The following is a 14,304-nucleotide window of genomic DNA, read 5'->3' on the forward strand; positions in this document are numbered from 1 at the left end:
TAACACTCTTAGACTTATACTATTTCATAATGCTTTATTGCAATTACCCCCAACAATCTGGGTCTTTATTCTACCCACCTCAGAAGTCAATTTTGAGCCAGTCAGGATCAAACTCTTGGCAGTGGGCAGAGTCAGCCTGCAATACTGCATTCTAACTACTGCGCTACCACGGCTCCTGTGACGCAAAGCCTTGGCGAAGGAAAAAAAAAATAACACAAGAGCTGCAAAATTAACATTTTAGCTTAATTGGAAATGGGCGGAAATAAATGCACTGGCTCATTTGTAAACCCGACGCATTCATAATCATTTATACATAATGATCGTTATGTCTATGGAGAACTGAGCTGTGGGATTCAGGAGGCATCGGCAATATTCTTAAAAACAACAAAACGTAATTGAGTTGTCAAAACTATTCAGGTAACCAAAAATGTTAACTACGGAAGGCAAGAAATCCACCGTTGGTTTCTGCTACTTGTTGTGAGGTTACATTAGCGGGGTCTTGCAGGTCTGAAAGGACGCCTCGCCCTCTTCTCCTTTGCAGCCCAAGCAACTAGGGAGGGTCCCTAGTGTTGGACACTTGCCAGGCCCTTATTTCTTCTGCAGATTCAGCTGTCTCTGATCTTAACATTGCCTCATCTTCAGGTCTTCCTCCTGTCTGCCAAGGCCATTCTCACCTACCATTACAATGACGTCACCTGTCAGAACTGTCAAATCACCCCAATACTTTTCTGTGTTTGGTGCTCGTTTGCCATACACCTTGGAAGGGAGGGGGCAACAGAGAGTGGGAAGACTTGGGGGGTTGAATTGAGGCTGTACCATTGGAGAAATCTCTCAAGGCCATTTCTTTGGTGAGAGATTGCAGCTGCAAGACAACTTGCATTCAGAACACTCAAAGACATATTCTTTGAAACTGATTGGATGATGGGGGTGGGGGGGATGTATCCGAGAAGGGGAAGTTTAAATGTAAAGTTTTGGCACACAACCCTCCCTTCTGGCTTTGCTTTACTTGACCTTTAATAAGCTATATCTTTCTCAAGAAATGGAGTCAAGGATCACTTATTACTGAAAGGTACAAATTTATTTATTTATTTATTTATGAGACTTATATACCGCTTTAAGTGCAAGCACTCTCTAAGCGGTGTACACCAGTAAGCAATGTATATATATATTTACATTGCTCCCAACAATCTGGGTCCTCATTTTACCTACCTCGGAAAGATAGAAGGCTGAGTCAACCTTGAGCCGGTGAGATTTGAACTGCTGACCTGCTGAACACAGTCAGCTAAAGTGGCCTGCAGTACTGCACTCTAACTGCTGCGCCACCTTGGCTCTTACTTTAAATTGAGACATCATGTCAGGACTCATATTGTTTAAAGGGCTCTTTCTAATTCTATTCTTTCTATTCTTCTGGGTCCTGTCCTACTCCTGGAAGGGAGGGGGAAGATGCCGCGGGCTGCCTCTTTGTTGTTCTCTATGGCTACACCCTGCCAACAAAAGTGCGTGTAGTCAAGGCCATGGTTTTCCCAGTTGCAATGTACGGATGTGAAAGTTGGACCATAAGAAAGGCCGAGTGACGAAGAATTGAGGCCTTTGAACTATGGTACTGGAGAAGACTCCTGTGAGTCCCCTGGACTGCAAGGCATTCAAACCAGTTGGTCCTAGAAGAGATCAAACCCAACTGCTCTTTAGAAGGCCAGATCCTGAAGCTGAAACTCAAATACTTTGGCTATTTAATGAGAAGAAAAAACTCACTGGAGAAGAGCCTAATGTTGGGAAAGATTGAGGGCAATAGAAGAAGGGGATGACAGAGAATGAGGTGGCTGGATGGAGTCACTGAAGCAGTAGGCGTGAATTTAAAGGGACTCCAGAAGATGGTAGAGGACAGGAAGGCCTGGAGGAACATTGTCCATGGGGTTGCGATGGGTTGGACACGACTTCGCAATTAACAACAACAATGGCTACAGTGTAACTCTTTCACTTTCTCTGCATACACACTCTTTGAACTGTCTTTCCCCCTTGATGTCAGCTCGAAGGGGGGAGAAAGGAATGCGCCTCCGGGCATCTGGCTTATCTCCTGTTCCGGAAGGGAAGGTGCAAAGACCCAACAAACACCACTACAACCCTGAGACGGACTAGCATTATGAGCATTTTCTCACAACGGACTTAACATCTGGGGATTGGCCCATTTGAACTGACCAGATGAACTATTGGGGTGGGGTTTGCTTGGGACACTTTTAACCTATCAATCTGAGCGGGAAACCCTCAGATCCTGTCTATTATGCCTGCTGTCAGCTTCTCCTAATAAAAGTTCCTTTTGGAAGAAACCGCTTCCACGAGTTCTGCTTTCTTAGGATGAGGTGTTAAAGTGGGCCTGACACATCACCTAAATGTCCATTCTTTTTCTTTTTTTAAAAAAAAATATATTAAATTTTATAGGGTTAGGGATAAAATAGGGTCGGGGAAGGGATTGGGGTTTAGGGTGAGGTTGGGGTCGGGATTGGAATTAGGACCAGGTTGGGGTCAGCATTGGGATTATCCCCCAGAAAAATTTTCAATATTTAGCAAACAGACTATTGTCCGGGTACATATTGTTTAGGTAACAATAATTAATATAATAATAGATAACTGTAGTGAGTATGATTGATTATCATAGACAGTATTAATTAATCAGTGCATAACATTCTTCTTTCTGGTATGTATTCAAAATAACATATCACCTTCGTTTCTCACTAGTTCGTTTTCCTAACCATTGATAGAAGTTATCCCATGTTCTAAAGTAGACTGAATCTTCTTTCTCTTTTATTGCTAAAGTCAATCTATCCATTTCTGCACATTCTAATATTTTCTTAATTAATACCTCTTCAGTTGGTAAATTTTCATTTTTCCAATATTGGGCAAATACAATTCTCGCTGCTGTTAATACATGCAATATTAGGTATTCATTTTCCTTCTCATAATTAGGTCCTAATACTCCTAACAAATACAGTTCTGGTTTGAATTCTGTTTTTTAATCATCTTTTCCAACCATGTACTGTATGTATCTTAACCCAAAACTTTTTTGCTTTAAATGTCCACTGTTTTTCAGGTCCCCATTGGACTCATATCCTGTTTACCTGGAAATCTAAAGAGGGCCTGAAAGTCTACATCAACGGGACTTTGAACAACGTTGATCCCCGTGGGGAAGATTTCTACAACTATGGGGACTCTAATTCCAACTTGTTGATGGGCTCCGAAGGCCGTCAAAGGAAACGGTTCATCCATGGTGTCTTTGACGAATTCATCATATGGGAAAGAGTGCTCACCGCCAACGAGATCAAGCAGTATTTCACAGCTGCTATTGGTAAGTTTCACCCCAACAAGGGGAGTTGAATATCTTGTCTGGTTTGAACCTTGAACAGAATGCTCAATGTCCTCAGTGATATGAGGGAGGATTTCCACCGAGTCGGGAAATCTTAACTCCTAATCAGATTTTGCAAAGGCTGGATAAGATGACTGTGTTGTGACAGAGACACCCTCAAAACACCAGGAGACCATTCTCATTTTGAGGGAGAAAATCACCTCATTCAATATTTAGGGGTTAGAAGAGCTGTGTAGGCTTCTGACATAACCGGTACAAAAATCAGATTATTTGTCCATCTTTCCTAGTGTATCTAACAACATAATTTTGCCACAGAACTTCCCCCCCCCCTTCACATCCTGATCATCTACTCACAGATGTCAAGGCTAGGGATTTAATGTGGTTTTCCTGAAAGCAAATGATTTCTCCTTTTGCTAAACTGTGGCCTTCATTGGGATTATCATAATATTCAAAACACTGTCTCAAGAAGCCATTTCCCCCAACGAATTAGCTAGCCCAGATTACAATATCCAAAATACTGTCTCAAGAAGCTGTTTTCTGCAAGGAACTAGCCAGCCCAGATATTTACACGATTTTGAACTTTTCAGTGGCGTTTTTCTGGATACCGAAGTGAATTTTTCATTGTATCCATTTCTATGTCATCTCCCCTCCAGTTTATCTCTTGTATCCCCATCTTCTCTTCCGCTAAATCTAGACCACAAAATGAGAACCTAACTTAGCCAAACAAGATTTCACGTTAAAAATGAATGGTGATGCAGAGACGGAAAGGGCCACGGTGTGACCATAATTCCTAAAAGCCAAAATTGAGAAAAATTGAGTCTGCAGGAAAGTACTTCAGGGAGGTGGTGCTCCTGAAAATAATTGGTTATCGAAAATATGCTGGTGATGTCAACCATCTGTTCATTCCACAACAGGGGGAGAGTGTTAGCTAGCCTCACTTTTCAGCCGTTCAACTTTTCTTCTGGATAACACCAACTTTTACCTTGGATTATATCCCCCACCCCAGTTCTTGGTACCAAAAGGGAAAGTCCTGGTTAATGTTTCTCACTGTGGTTTCTAGGTGACCAAGCAGTGCTTGCTTCAACATCTCCGTGGGGATGGCAAACAACAGCAACCCTTCCCGTGGTAGGTGCATTCCTTACATTCTTTCCGTTGCATTGCCAGGTTGCTTATGTTAGAGGGGGAAAAAAAAGTTATATCATTCCAAGTTTCCAGCCAGTAAAAAGGAGAAAAGTAACCTAAAAGCTTTGATCTTCCTATAAGGCTTAACTCTGAGGTCAAAATCTGTGCTTCCCATTTATGTCAACTGTATTCCACTCGATTTCTGCATCCCAATGTGAACTGGGAAAAAAAAAAACGCCTCGAAACCTGCACGTACTGTGTTCAGTTTGACATACTCTTGTCATATTTGCATGCTATTTTCTCTAAAATGCATAATTTGTACATATTGTAGTGTGGTGGGATGGACTTGCTCCAGAGATGCCCAAGTTCAAGGCTGTAGATAGGAGCTGAAGGGAAAATGGAGGCAACTATTGGACATTATGAGCTGTGGAGACCTTTCACGGTTGAGATTAAAACTTTATTGCAAGCTGGGTCAGTCAGAGAAATGAGCTATTTTGGCAGTGGAATTTTCTCAAAGGAAAAGTTGTAATAGACATTTGAGTTAAGGTAATTGGATTCCACCAGCATCTGAATTGCATTTTACTCCATTTAAAGTGGAAACCACCTCTCAAGCTTTATCAATGGCTTGGAAGGCCAGATAGAATATTTATAAAATAAACTAAATAAAATGGATTACCCAGGAAGCTGAATTTTGCAGGGAGGACCTCCAGACAGAATAGATTTCCTTGCCAGCCTAGACCCTGAAAATAAAATAAATAAAATAAATTAAAAATGATTATCTAGTAAATGTATCAAAGAAGACGGTCGTTTCCTTGGTCAATATTGAGTCAGAGAAGGACCTTTCAGTGTTCTGTTATTCTGTGCTTACAGCTTTCCATAAATGCCTACCAATCCATCATAACTAATCTCACAGAGGGAAAACATATTGTCCAGGACCCATATGTCACGTTGGACTATCTGAAAAACATTTCAAACGCCATGCCTAATGAATCTCTCACAGCAAATACGGCCTACAATCTTACTGAGGTAATTTTTCTTCATCTGTTAATCTGCTTATTGAGGCCATTTCCTAATTTACAGAGGTAATTTCCCCCCATTTTTTAAAAAATCAACTTTACTAAGGTAACTTTCTTTCATCTGCTAATCAGCTTACTAAGGTAATTAATCAATTTATAGAGGGAAACATCCTTTAGTTATTAGGCAGTGCACTGTAAGCAGGTTCCCATCTTGTTTTAGTCAAATAAAACTGTTTTCATTTCTACCTTATAGAAACTGGCACTAGTGTCATTTTCCTTGTGTGCCAATCACACTTGGCCAATAAAAATATTCTATTCTATTCTATTCTATTCTATTCTATTCTATTCTATTCTATTCTATTCTATTCTATTCCATTCCATTCCATTCCATTCCTTTATTCTCTTCTCTTCTCTTCTCTTCTCTTCTCTTCTCTTCTCTTCTCTTCTCTTCTCTTCTCTTCTATTCCGGGATTCAAGAGAGATTGGGCACCTGCCAGGGGACAAGTGACATCACTTGTGTTATGAGGTCATTGATTAGTGAAATTCATGTCATTTGAGCTATGACATCATAATGTGCTCGAGGTCAACATGGCTTCTACAGATGCCTAGGAAGAGAACATGAATGAATTGCAATCCAATCTTTCAAATGTATGAAGCAGGATATCTATCACGTCTACATTCCATCCATCCACCACCCATCCACCCACCCATTCATCCCTCGTCTAACAAAAGAAATGCATAGTACAGCTGTGCAAGTCAAAAAAAGAGTGATATACGTTTATGTTCTCATCTTTGACTGATTGCTGGGATTGCAAGTGATTGCAAGCCTGAATTTCACGGATTCTTCTTTATCGAGATTTATTAAGATGAAAGCAGTATCTTATAGAAGAATTCCAGTGAGTGAATTCTTTTCAACACACACACACACAAATCATATATAAATGAATCATATATAAATGAGTCTCTTTCACACAGTTTATGATGCTATGATGAAGACACAGGCATATGTGAGCAGTGGAAGGCAGCCCCAACATCAAAATGGTTCATGAGCGACAAGTTGTTTTGGAGGTCTTCTAGTACAGCCCCCTGCTCAAGCAGAAGACCCTACACAATTTATTTATTTATTTATTTATGAGACTTATATACCGCTTATATACAATTTCAGACAAAAAGTTGTCCTATCTCTTCTTGAAGGACTCTAGTGATGGACACCAACAATTTCTCAAGAATTCTGATTAATCATCCTCACTATTAGGAAATTTCTCCTTAGTTCTAGGTTGGTTCTCTTGTTTCATTTAGAGTGTTAGGGACTCCACAGATCTCAATCCGTTTCTGAAGACTGCAGAATGGGAAAGGAACATATGAATATGTATCAGCAAGCACTGTCAATGGATTTAGGACTTTAAAAAATATTTTGATGTGAGACATTTAAAGCACAGTTCTGTTCTTGATGCTTCAAAGCCTTTAAAAGGTTTAAAAGAGCTTCAGTATTTCTGGGGGATGATACAAACTGTCTTTATGGAAATGTGGCAGTCATGTCTTGTGGGCACAGCCATGCAGAAACAGAAAGTATAAAACATTTTTTTTTTTGCATGAATGAAGAAAAAGTGAAACTCAATGCCTCCCTTGCCATACTCCTGAATTTTCTAAAAAGATTTTGGTACAAGGTCCCAAGTCCTTATGAAAAATCATTTGATTGCAGCTTATGTAGGTCTCAAAAGTGGAGCATGGGAAAGCAGGCATTGGAATCCTTATCTCTCTGTGTGTCTATCAACTATCATCTATCTATCTATCTATCTATCTATCTATCTATCTATCTATCTATCATCTACTATATCTATCTATCTATTATCTATCATCATCACACTAGGTAATGGATAATGGTGGTGGTGATCACATCATAGCAAATAACCCGTTTCTTTTTATCTGTAGGTTTTCTTCAAAGTGGTAGAAAGAGTTCTCAAGATAGCTGCTTGGATCAGCATGAACCACGTAAGGATAACATTTTCCGAGACATTCTTGGGGTTCTCCTGGAGTCGAGGCCTCCATCGCTTGCTGTATCACTCCCGCGTTGTCATTTCTGCTTTCAGACCGCATCCCTCGCCGGAGGGCTGGTGTCCACCATCGACAGTGTGACATTTCACGTCGCACGCAATCTAGGAGAAAGCCCTTCGACCATCACAGTCCAAGGCACTTCACCTGTCGCAGGTGAGATTTATGGGGCTCAGTTTCGTTCTCCGACAACAGGAGGATGAATAATTGAACAAAGCCACCTTTGTGGCTTTTCACTGACTGAAGGAGGACACGAATTTTTCCTTTCCCGTTTTCACGGGGATGGAAAACTCGTCCTTCCTTGAGGAACACCTGTGATGAATCCAGGAAAGGAAGGAGAAATGAAGAATAGAAAAGAAATGTCAGCCTCGGTTGACTTAGTTTAGATCTTTCCAAAATGGGTTTTCTTTTCTTTTTTTTTAATCAAATTTTATTTATAATACAGTTAAAAACAAACAAACATTGGATTTAACGTGACATTCCAGTATATACATTCTTATCAGATTATTCCACTTTTTACAATCAATTCTTCATCTCTACATATACATTTAAGTTTTATATACAATACTTGTTCTAAAATAACATATATTTCTACCTTAACATTCATCTTTAACCCCGACCGTCCTCTTCAAATTCCTCCAGTGGTAGAATTTATCCCAGGTTTCATAATAAACTGATCCACATTTGTCTTTTAATATCATTGTGAGCCTGTTCATTTCCGCACATGCTAATATTTTAGGTATTAATTCTTCCTCTGTGGGAATTTCCTTGCTCTTCCATTTTTGCGCGAAAGCAAGCCTAGCTGCAGTCAGGATGTGTAGCAGCAGGTAGATTGTTCCCTTGTCGTATTTTTTTGTCATTATTCCCAACGAGGAGAGTTCAGGTTTTAACTCTAAGTCCAGTGTTAATATATCCCTCAACCAGTTTCGTGTCCTGTTCCAATACTCACGAGTCTTTGGGCATTCCCACCACATCTGGTAGTATGAACCTATTGCTGTTTTACATTTCCAGCATAGGGGTGAGATGTTTGAACCAAAATGGGTTTTCTTAAGGTCTTGCCCTTCACACAAGCATTGTGTTGTCTGTAGATGAGCCTGCTGGTGGATATATCTCCAGTATCATGCATCAGCCTTGGTTCTTCCAGGTCTTTTTGCCATGGGCTGGAAGCAGATTAAAATTCCACACTTAGCAGTATAGATTAAAATGTAAGCCGGTCACCACAAAACCACAAAGAACCGAAAACCTTCCCCCACATTTCTCTCTCATTGGTTCTCCATTTTTATTTTTATTTTTAACCTGTTGCAAAATGATAAAGTTTCCTCTTCTTTTCTGCTTAAAACTCTAGTATATTTTTTCCCCCTGCTGGTTTGTTTCAAAAGAACCCTGATTGCTAAAAATGTTAAAGGAACAGACCTGGGGGCTCAACAATAAGCAGGTACTAACGAATGGCTTTGCTCTCCTTTTCCTTCGGGTTTTGATCAATGTTTGCATTATTATACAGATTATTCCCTGGTTAAAATGCCTCCTCAGCTCCCGAATGTGCCTCAATATCGCTTTCCATTACAAGGACAGAGTTATATTTCTATACCCAGAGAAGCTTTCCAATATTCAGGTAAGGGAATAATTTAGTAGAAGAAAAGAAAGGTCAAAATCTGCTGCCTTTGGCTTTCTCCTGCCAGCCAAGGTTTCCCACCATATGGCTGGGGATTCTGGGAATTAACATCCAGCCCATCTGGTAGGTCAAGAAAGGGGCCAGGAGAAACCAGCTTTTTTTCTGAATTGCTCTTCTTCTGATGATTGGGTCAAATACATCTGTCCCTGTTTGGATTGCTAAGAAACCTGTTAACCGAGGGGAAATGGGAAACCGAATTGTTCCTTGCCTTGCAAAAATCGGTATGGCCATTGGAAGGCAGCAAAGAGTTACTTTTTTCCCCATCCCGCTTTGCCATCTAGTGGTCATTGTGATTTTTGCAGCTCCAATCAAGATTTTCCAATAGATGAATGAATTGTTGAGCCCTTTAACTTCTTTCATTTGTCTCAACTGGTGACAAATTCACACCAATCCTTCCTATTTTTCAAACCATTTTTCACAATGATCTACAGGCTATAGAGCAGAGGTCCCCAACCTTTTGGACACCAGGGACCAGTTACATGGAGAGAGGTTTTTTCATGGATTGGAGGGGGCGTGGTTTTGTGTGCTGCCTGCATCCTGTGGATGGGGCTTTCCTTGTTTGTGCAGACCGGTTGCTGACATGCTGCAGCCCGATACTGGTCCACGGACCAGGAGTTGGGAACCCCTGCTGTAGAGGGTCTCCTCAGAGTCAAACCTTGATATTATTTATTTATGTAATTTATTAAATGTATATATCATTTCACTATTCAAGAGACCCTGGGTGGCTTACAACAGTTAGAGCAGTAGTGACCTAGGATGAAAAAGGATAAAGTTATTGGCATCCAAAGTAGCTTTAAGTACTGGGTTTCACCTCCTGCATTACTGTGATCCCGATACTGACAAATTTTGCCTTCTTTACAGCCTGGATTACAATTGTGGGTCTCTTCTATCATTCTATGCATCAGTACTTCCATAGCATCAAACCACTGGACACCAAGTAAGTCCCGTTAAAAGCGCAACACGCTTGTGGTTATTCCCGAATATGAGATTGGATAGGTTTGCTTGACTTCACACAGTGTTTCTCAATTTCAGCAATTTTAAGATGTGTGAACTCTTAGAATTCCCCAGCCAGATGGATGGATGGGTGGATGAAGGAAGGAAGGAAAGAAGAGAAGGAGGGAAACGAAAGGGTGAAGGAAGAGAAGAGAAAGGAAGGGTAAAGGAGAGAGGAGAGGAAAGAAGGGAAGGAAGGAAGGAAGGAAGGAAGGAAGGAAGGAAGGAAGGGAAGGAGGGGAAGGAAAGGGTGAAGGAAGAGAAGAGAAAGGAAGGGTAAAGGAGAGAGGAGAGGAGAGGAAAGAAGGGAAGGAAGGAAGGAAGGAAGGAAGGAAGGAAGGAAGGAAGGAAGGAAGGAAGGAAGGGAAGGAGGGGAAGGAAAGGGTGAAGGAAGAGAAGAGAAAGGAACGGTAAAGGGGAGAGGAGAGGAGAAGAAGGAAGGAAGAGAAGAAAGGGTAAAGGGGAGTGGAGAGGAAAGGAAGGAAGGAAGGAAAGGAAAGGAAAGGGTGAAGGAAGAGGAGAGAAAGGAAGGGTAAAGGGGAGTGGAGAGGAAAGGAAGGAAGGAAGGAAGGAAAGGAAAGGAAAGGAAAGGGCGAAGGAAGAGTAGAGAAAGGAACGGTAAAGGGGAGAGGAGAGGAGAAGGAAGGAAGAGAAGAAAGGGTAAAGGGGAGTGGAGAGGAAAGGAAGGAAGGAAGGAAGGAAAGGAAAGGGTGAAGGAAGAGTAGAGAAAGGAAGGGTAAAGGGGAGAGGAGAGGAGGGAAGGAAGGAAGGAAGGAAGGAAGGAAGGAAGGAAGGAAGGAAGGAAGGAAGGAAAGGAAAGGGTGAAGGAAGAGGAGAGAAAGGAAGGGTAAAGAGGAGAGGAAGGAAGGAAGGAAGAGTAGGAAGGGTAAAGGGGCGTGGAGAGGAGAGAAGGAAGGAAGGAAGGAAGGAAGGAAGGAAGGAAGGAAGGAAGGAAGGAAGGAAGGAAGGAATTTTAAAACAGCCCACTTGGTTTGATCCTCCTCATCTCTCCTCCTCAAAGACCCAAAAGTTGCATTTCTCAAACAACAGTCCTGATGGAAACCTCCTTTTAAAGTGAAGAAGGGTTTTCCCCAAGCCGATTGTCATATGGACTGACAGTATGGCACTCAAATAATAATAATAATAAAAATCTAAGATTCTCATTGAAAATGCTCAGTCACCCCTCTCAGCCGGCTCCCTGCTTCCCTTATCTCCTTGAACTTTAAATCGCAGGATGGACTCGAGCTAATTTAGCTCTGTGACACGCCATCCTTCCTCTTTCACTTTTCCCAGATGCCCAGGTCTAATTTACACCTCACCAAAAGCAAAATAATGGCTTACAATCTGTTTACTCTTTTGCTTGCTGACCGTGGATTTAAATTGTGGAAACTTGCAGCAATAAATCACTCACATTCTTCCCTGACCTGGGAAATCTCCAAGCCTTATTCATAAGGTTTCCTCCACCCACATTGCTTGTCAAACTGATTTATTTATGGAAGTAATGAATGGAATGGAACAGACCTAGGGAGTGGCTAATTTTTCTTGGCACTGCTGTAGCCTCTCACCTGCAAGTTCTAGAAGTTTATTTAAAGAGGGTAGTGAAAGTTGGACCGTAGAAAGGCTGAGCGCCATAGAATGGAGGCCTTTGAACTCTGGTGCTGGAGAACTCCTGCGAGTCCCCTGGACTGCAAAGTGATCCAACCGGTCAGTCCTAGGGAGATCAACCCTGACTGCTCTTTAGAAGGCCAGATCCTGAAGTTGAAACTCAAGGACTTTGGCCACCTAATGAGAAGGAAGGACTCACTGGAGAAGAGCCCGATGCTGCGGAAGATGGAGGGCAAGAGAAGAAGGGGACGACAGAGAAGAGGTGGCTGGATGGAGTCACTGAAGCAGCAAGGCGTGAGCTTCAATGGACTCCAGAAGATGGTAGAGGACAGGAGGCCTGGAGGAACGTTGTCCGCAGGGTTGCGATGAGTCGGACACGACTTGAGGCCTTTGAACTCTGGTGCTGGAGAAGACTCCTGCGAGTCCCCTGGACTGCAAGGCGATCCAACCGGTCAGTCCTAGAGGTGATCAACCCCGACTGCTCTTTAGAAGGCCAGATCCTGAAGTTGAAACTCAAGTACTTTGGCCACCTGATGAGAGGAAGGACTCACTGAGAAGACCCGATGCTGGGAAAGATGGAGGGCAAGAGAAGAAGGGGACGACAGAGAAGGAGGTGGCTGGATGGAGTCCTGAAGCAGGAAGCGTGAGCTTAAGGGACTCCAGAAGATGATAGACGACAGGAAGGCCTGGGGGAACATTGTCCATGGGGCCGCGATGGGTTGGACACGACTTCACAACTAACAACAACAACAAGCCGAGCAAAATCTAACCTCCTTTTGGTGGTGGTGGTGGTGCTGGTGGTGGGGAAATAGAAGGAGGCAGATGGCAATTGGAGTATTTAAACTTTGCTTGTCAAATGCTCCCTCCAGCTAGGAAACACCTTGGCTGGCTGCTTTCTAATCACAGCTTGTGCCCGTTCGGTTTGTCTCGCATTCTGGTTTAAATTATGGCACCCCTGAGAAGGATACTTTTTCCCTAGACATGATGGGTCTCTTTCATAACAGGACTATAAATAATGGGCCAAAGAATAATTTGAGGGGGAAAGTGAAAGAAAGGGAATCTAACTCCGAGCAGCAAAGTCTCAGCCCTTGATGGAATTTTTTTTCTGTTCAGTCTTTGCATTGATTTATTTATAGGTTAAAGGCATGTGGCGCCAGGTTGTGTCCTTCTCAATAGGCCTTCTTAGGAGCTTAAGGAACACAATGGAGACGATTATTCTTTCAATATGAGGAAGAGGGAACTTTTCTGCCCTCTCCAGCTTCCATGTATGAAGGCAAAAGGCACAGAACCGAGGTCATAAAAGCAGCCCAGATGCTCCACCTAGTCTGTCGGCAGAGATGTGTTCCAGATCCCAGTTGGAACTCAAAGCAGTCAGTTTTCGGGATCCGCAAAATGGTTCAAAGCAAGCAAGGCTCTCTCGGGGGTCCTTGTAGAAGTCAGCCAATCATCAGAGTCAAGCTGGAAGGACCTTGGAGGTCTTCTGGTCCAGCCCCCTGCTCAGCAGGAGACTCTGTACCATTTCAGACAAGTGGCCGTCCAGTCTTTTCTTAAAAACCTCCAGTGATGAAGCCAAAGTATCCCCGTTGCTGAGAATGACCAGCACATTCATAAGCAGAGAAGCTGCTGGGATTTTACACTTTAGAAATAATACCAGTTGGGTCCATAATTCCCATTGCCATCAAAGATCGGTTGTCTTGTGCTCGCTTCGGCAGCACATATACTAAAAAAGATCGGTGTCTTACTACTTTTTGCATGTGCTGTTATATCTACTGTGTGCCATGTTTTGGAGATGTTCCCTTCCCTCTCCTCCATTCCCCTTCCTTCCTTCTTCCTTCTTCCTTCCTTCCTTTCCTTCCTTCCTTCCTTCCTTTCCTTCCTTTCTTCCTTCCTTCCTTTCTTTCCTTCTTTCTTCCTTCCTTCCTTCCTTCTTTCCTTCCATCCCTCTCTCCCTCCTTCCCTTCCTCTCATTCCCATCTTCCTTCCTTCCTTCCTTCCTTCCTTCCTTCCTTCCTTCCTCTCATTCCCATCTTCCTTCCTTCCTTCCTTCCCTTCCCTTCCTTCCTTCCTTCCTTCCTTCCTCTCTCCCTCCTCCCTCCCCAAATAAAGATGCGTGTCTGAAGAAACAAAATACCTCTATTAAATACCACTAATCAACTGTTGCTTTAATTCCTCAGAATTCCTGAAGCTCTACCTGCAAGGAGTGTATGATGTTTGCTAGTAGCTACCTTATCTCCCTGACATGGAGCCACCACCAACTCTGTCTCACAATCTGTCAAGCTCTCCCCTCATCACCATCCATATGAAGCATCAACTGGTAAGTGATGATTATCTTTCAGTATTTTTTTTTTCCCCCTCCTTTTGTAGTGACAAAAAAACTGCAGGGGGTTACTCTACATTTCCATGAATGTGATTCTCAAACTGACATATATATACATATATTTTATTTGGAGGCTAGAAGACCAGCAAGGTCCCTTCCATTCTATTCT

At 42.4% G+C, this 14,304-nt stretch overlaps 1 protein-coding gene across 1 annotated transcript in view; it reads left to right on the top strand.

Moving 5' to 3' along the window:
* The window catches only part of ADGRD1 (adhesion G protein-coupled receptor D1), a 115,407-nt gene that overhangs the window by 10,465 nt on the left and 90,638 nt on the right, over positions 1–14,304 (top strand). Inside the window, 10 exon segments of the mRNA XM_039357301.1 lie at positions 3,086–3,340; positions 4,419–4,483; positions 5,351–5,506; positions 7,429–7,488; positions 7,587–7,704; positions 9,050–9,160; positions 10,082–10,157; positions 10,923–10,934; positions 14,004–14,053; positions 14,056–14,132. Coding sequence (XP_039213235.1) covers positions 3,086–3,340; positions 4,419–4,483; positions 5,351–5,506; positions 7,429–7,488; positions 7,587–7,704; positions 9,050–9,160; positions 10,082–10,157; positions 10,923–10,934; positions 14,004–14,053; positions 14,056–14,132 — 980 coding nt within the window.

The sequence above is a fragment of the Crotalus tigris genome, unplaced genomic scaffold (genome assembly GCF_016545835.1).
Source record: "Crotalus tigris isolate CLP2741 ecotype Arizona unplaced genomic scaffold, ASM1654583v1 scf7180000018891.247784533:1973344, whole genome shotgun sequence".
Classification (NCBI taxonomy): Eukaryota; Metazoa; Chordata; class Lepidosauria; order Squamata; family Viperidae; genus Crotalus; species Crotalus tigris.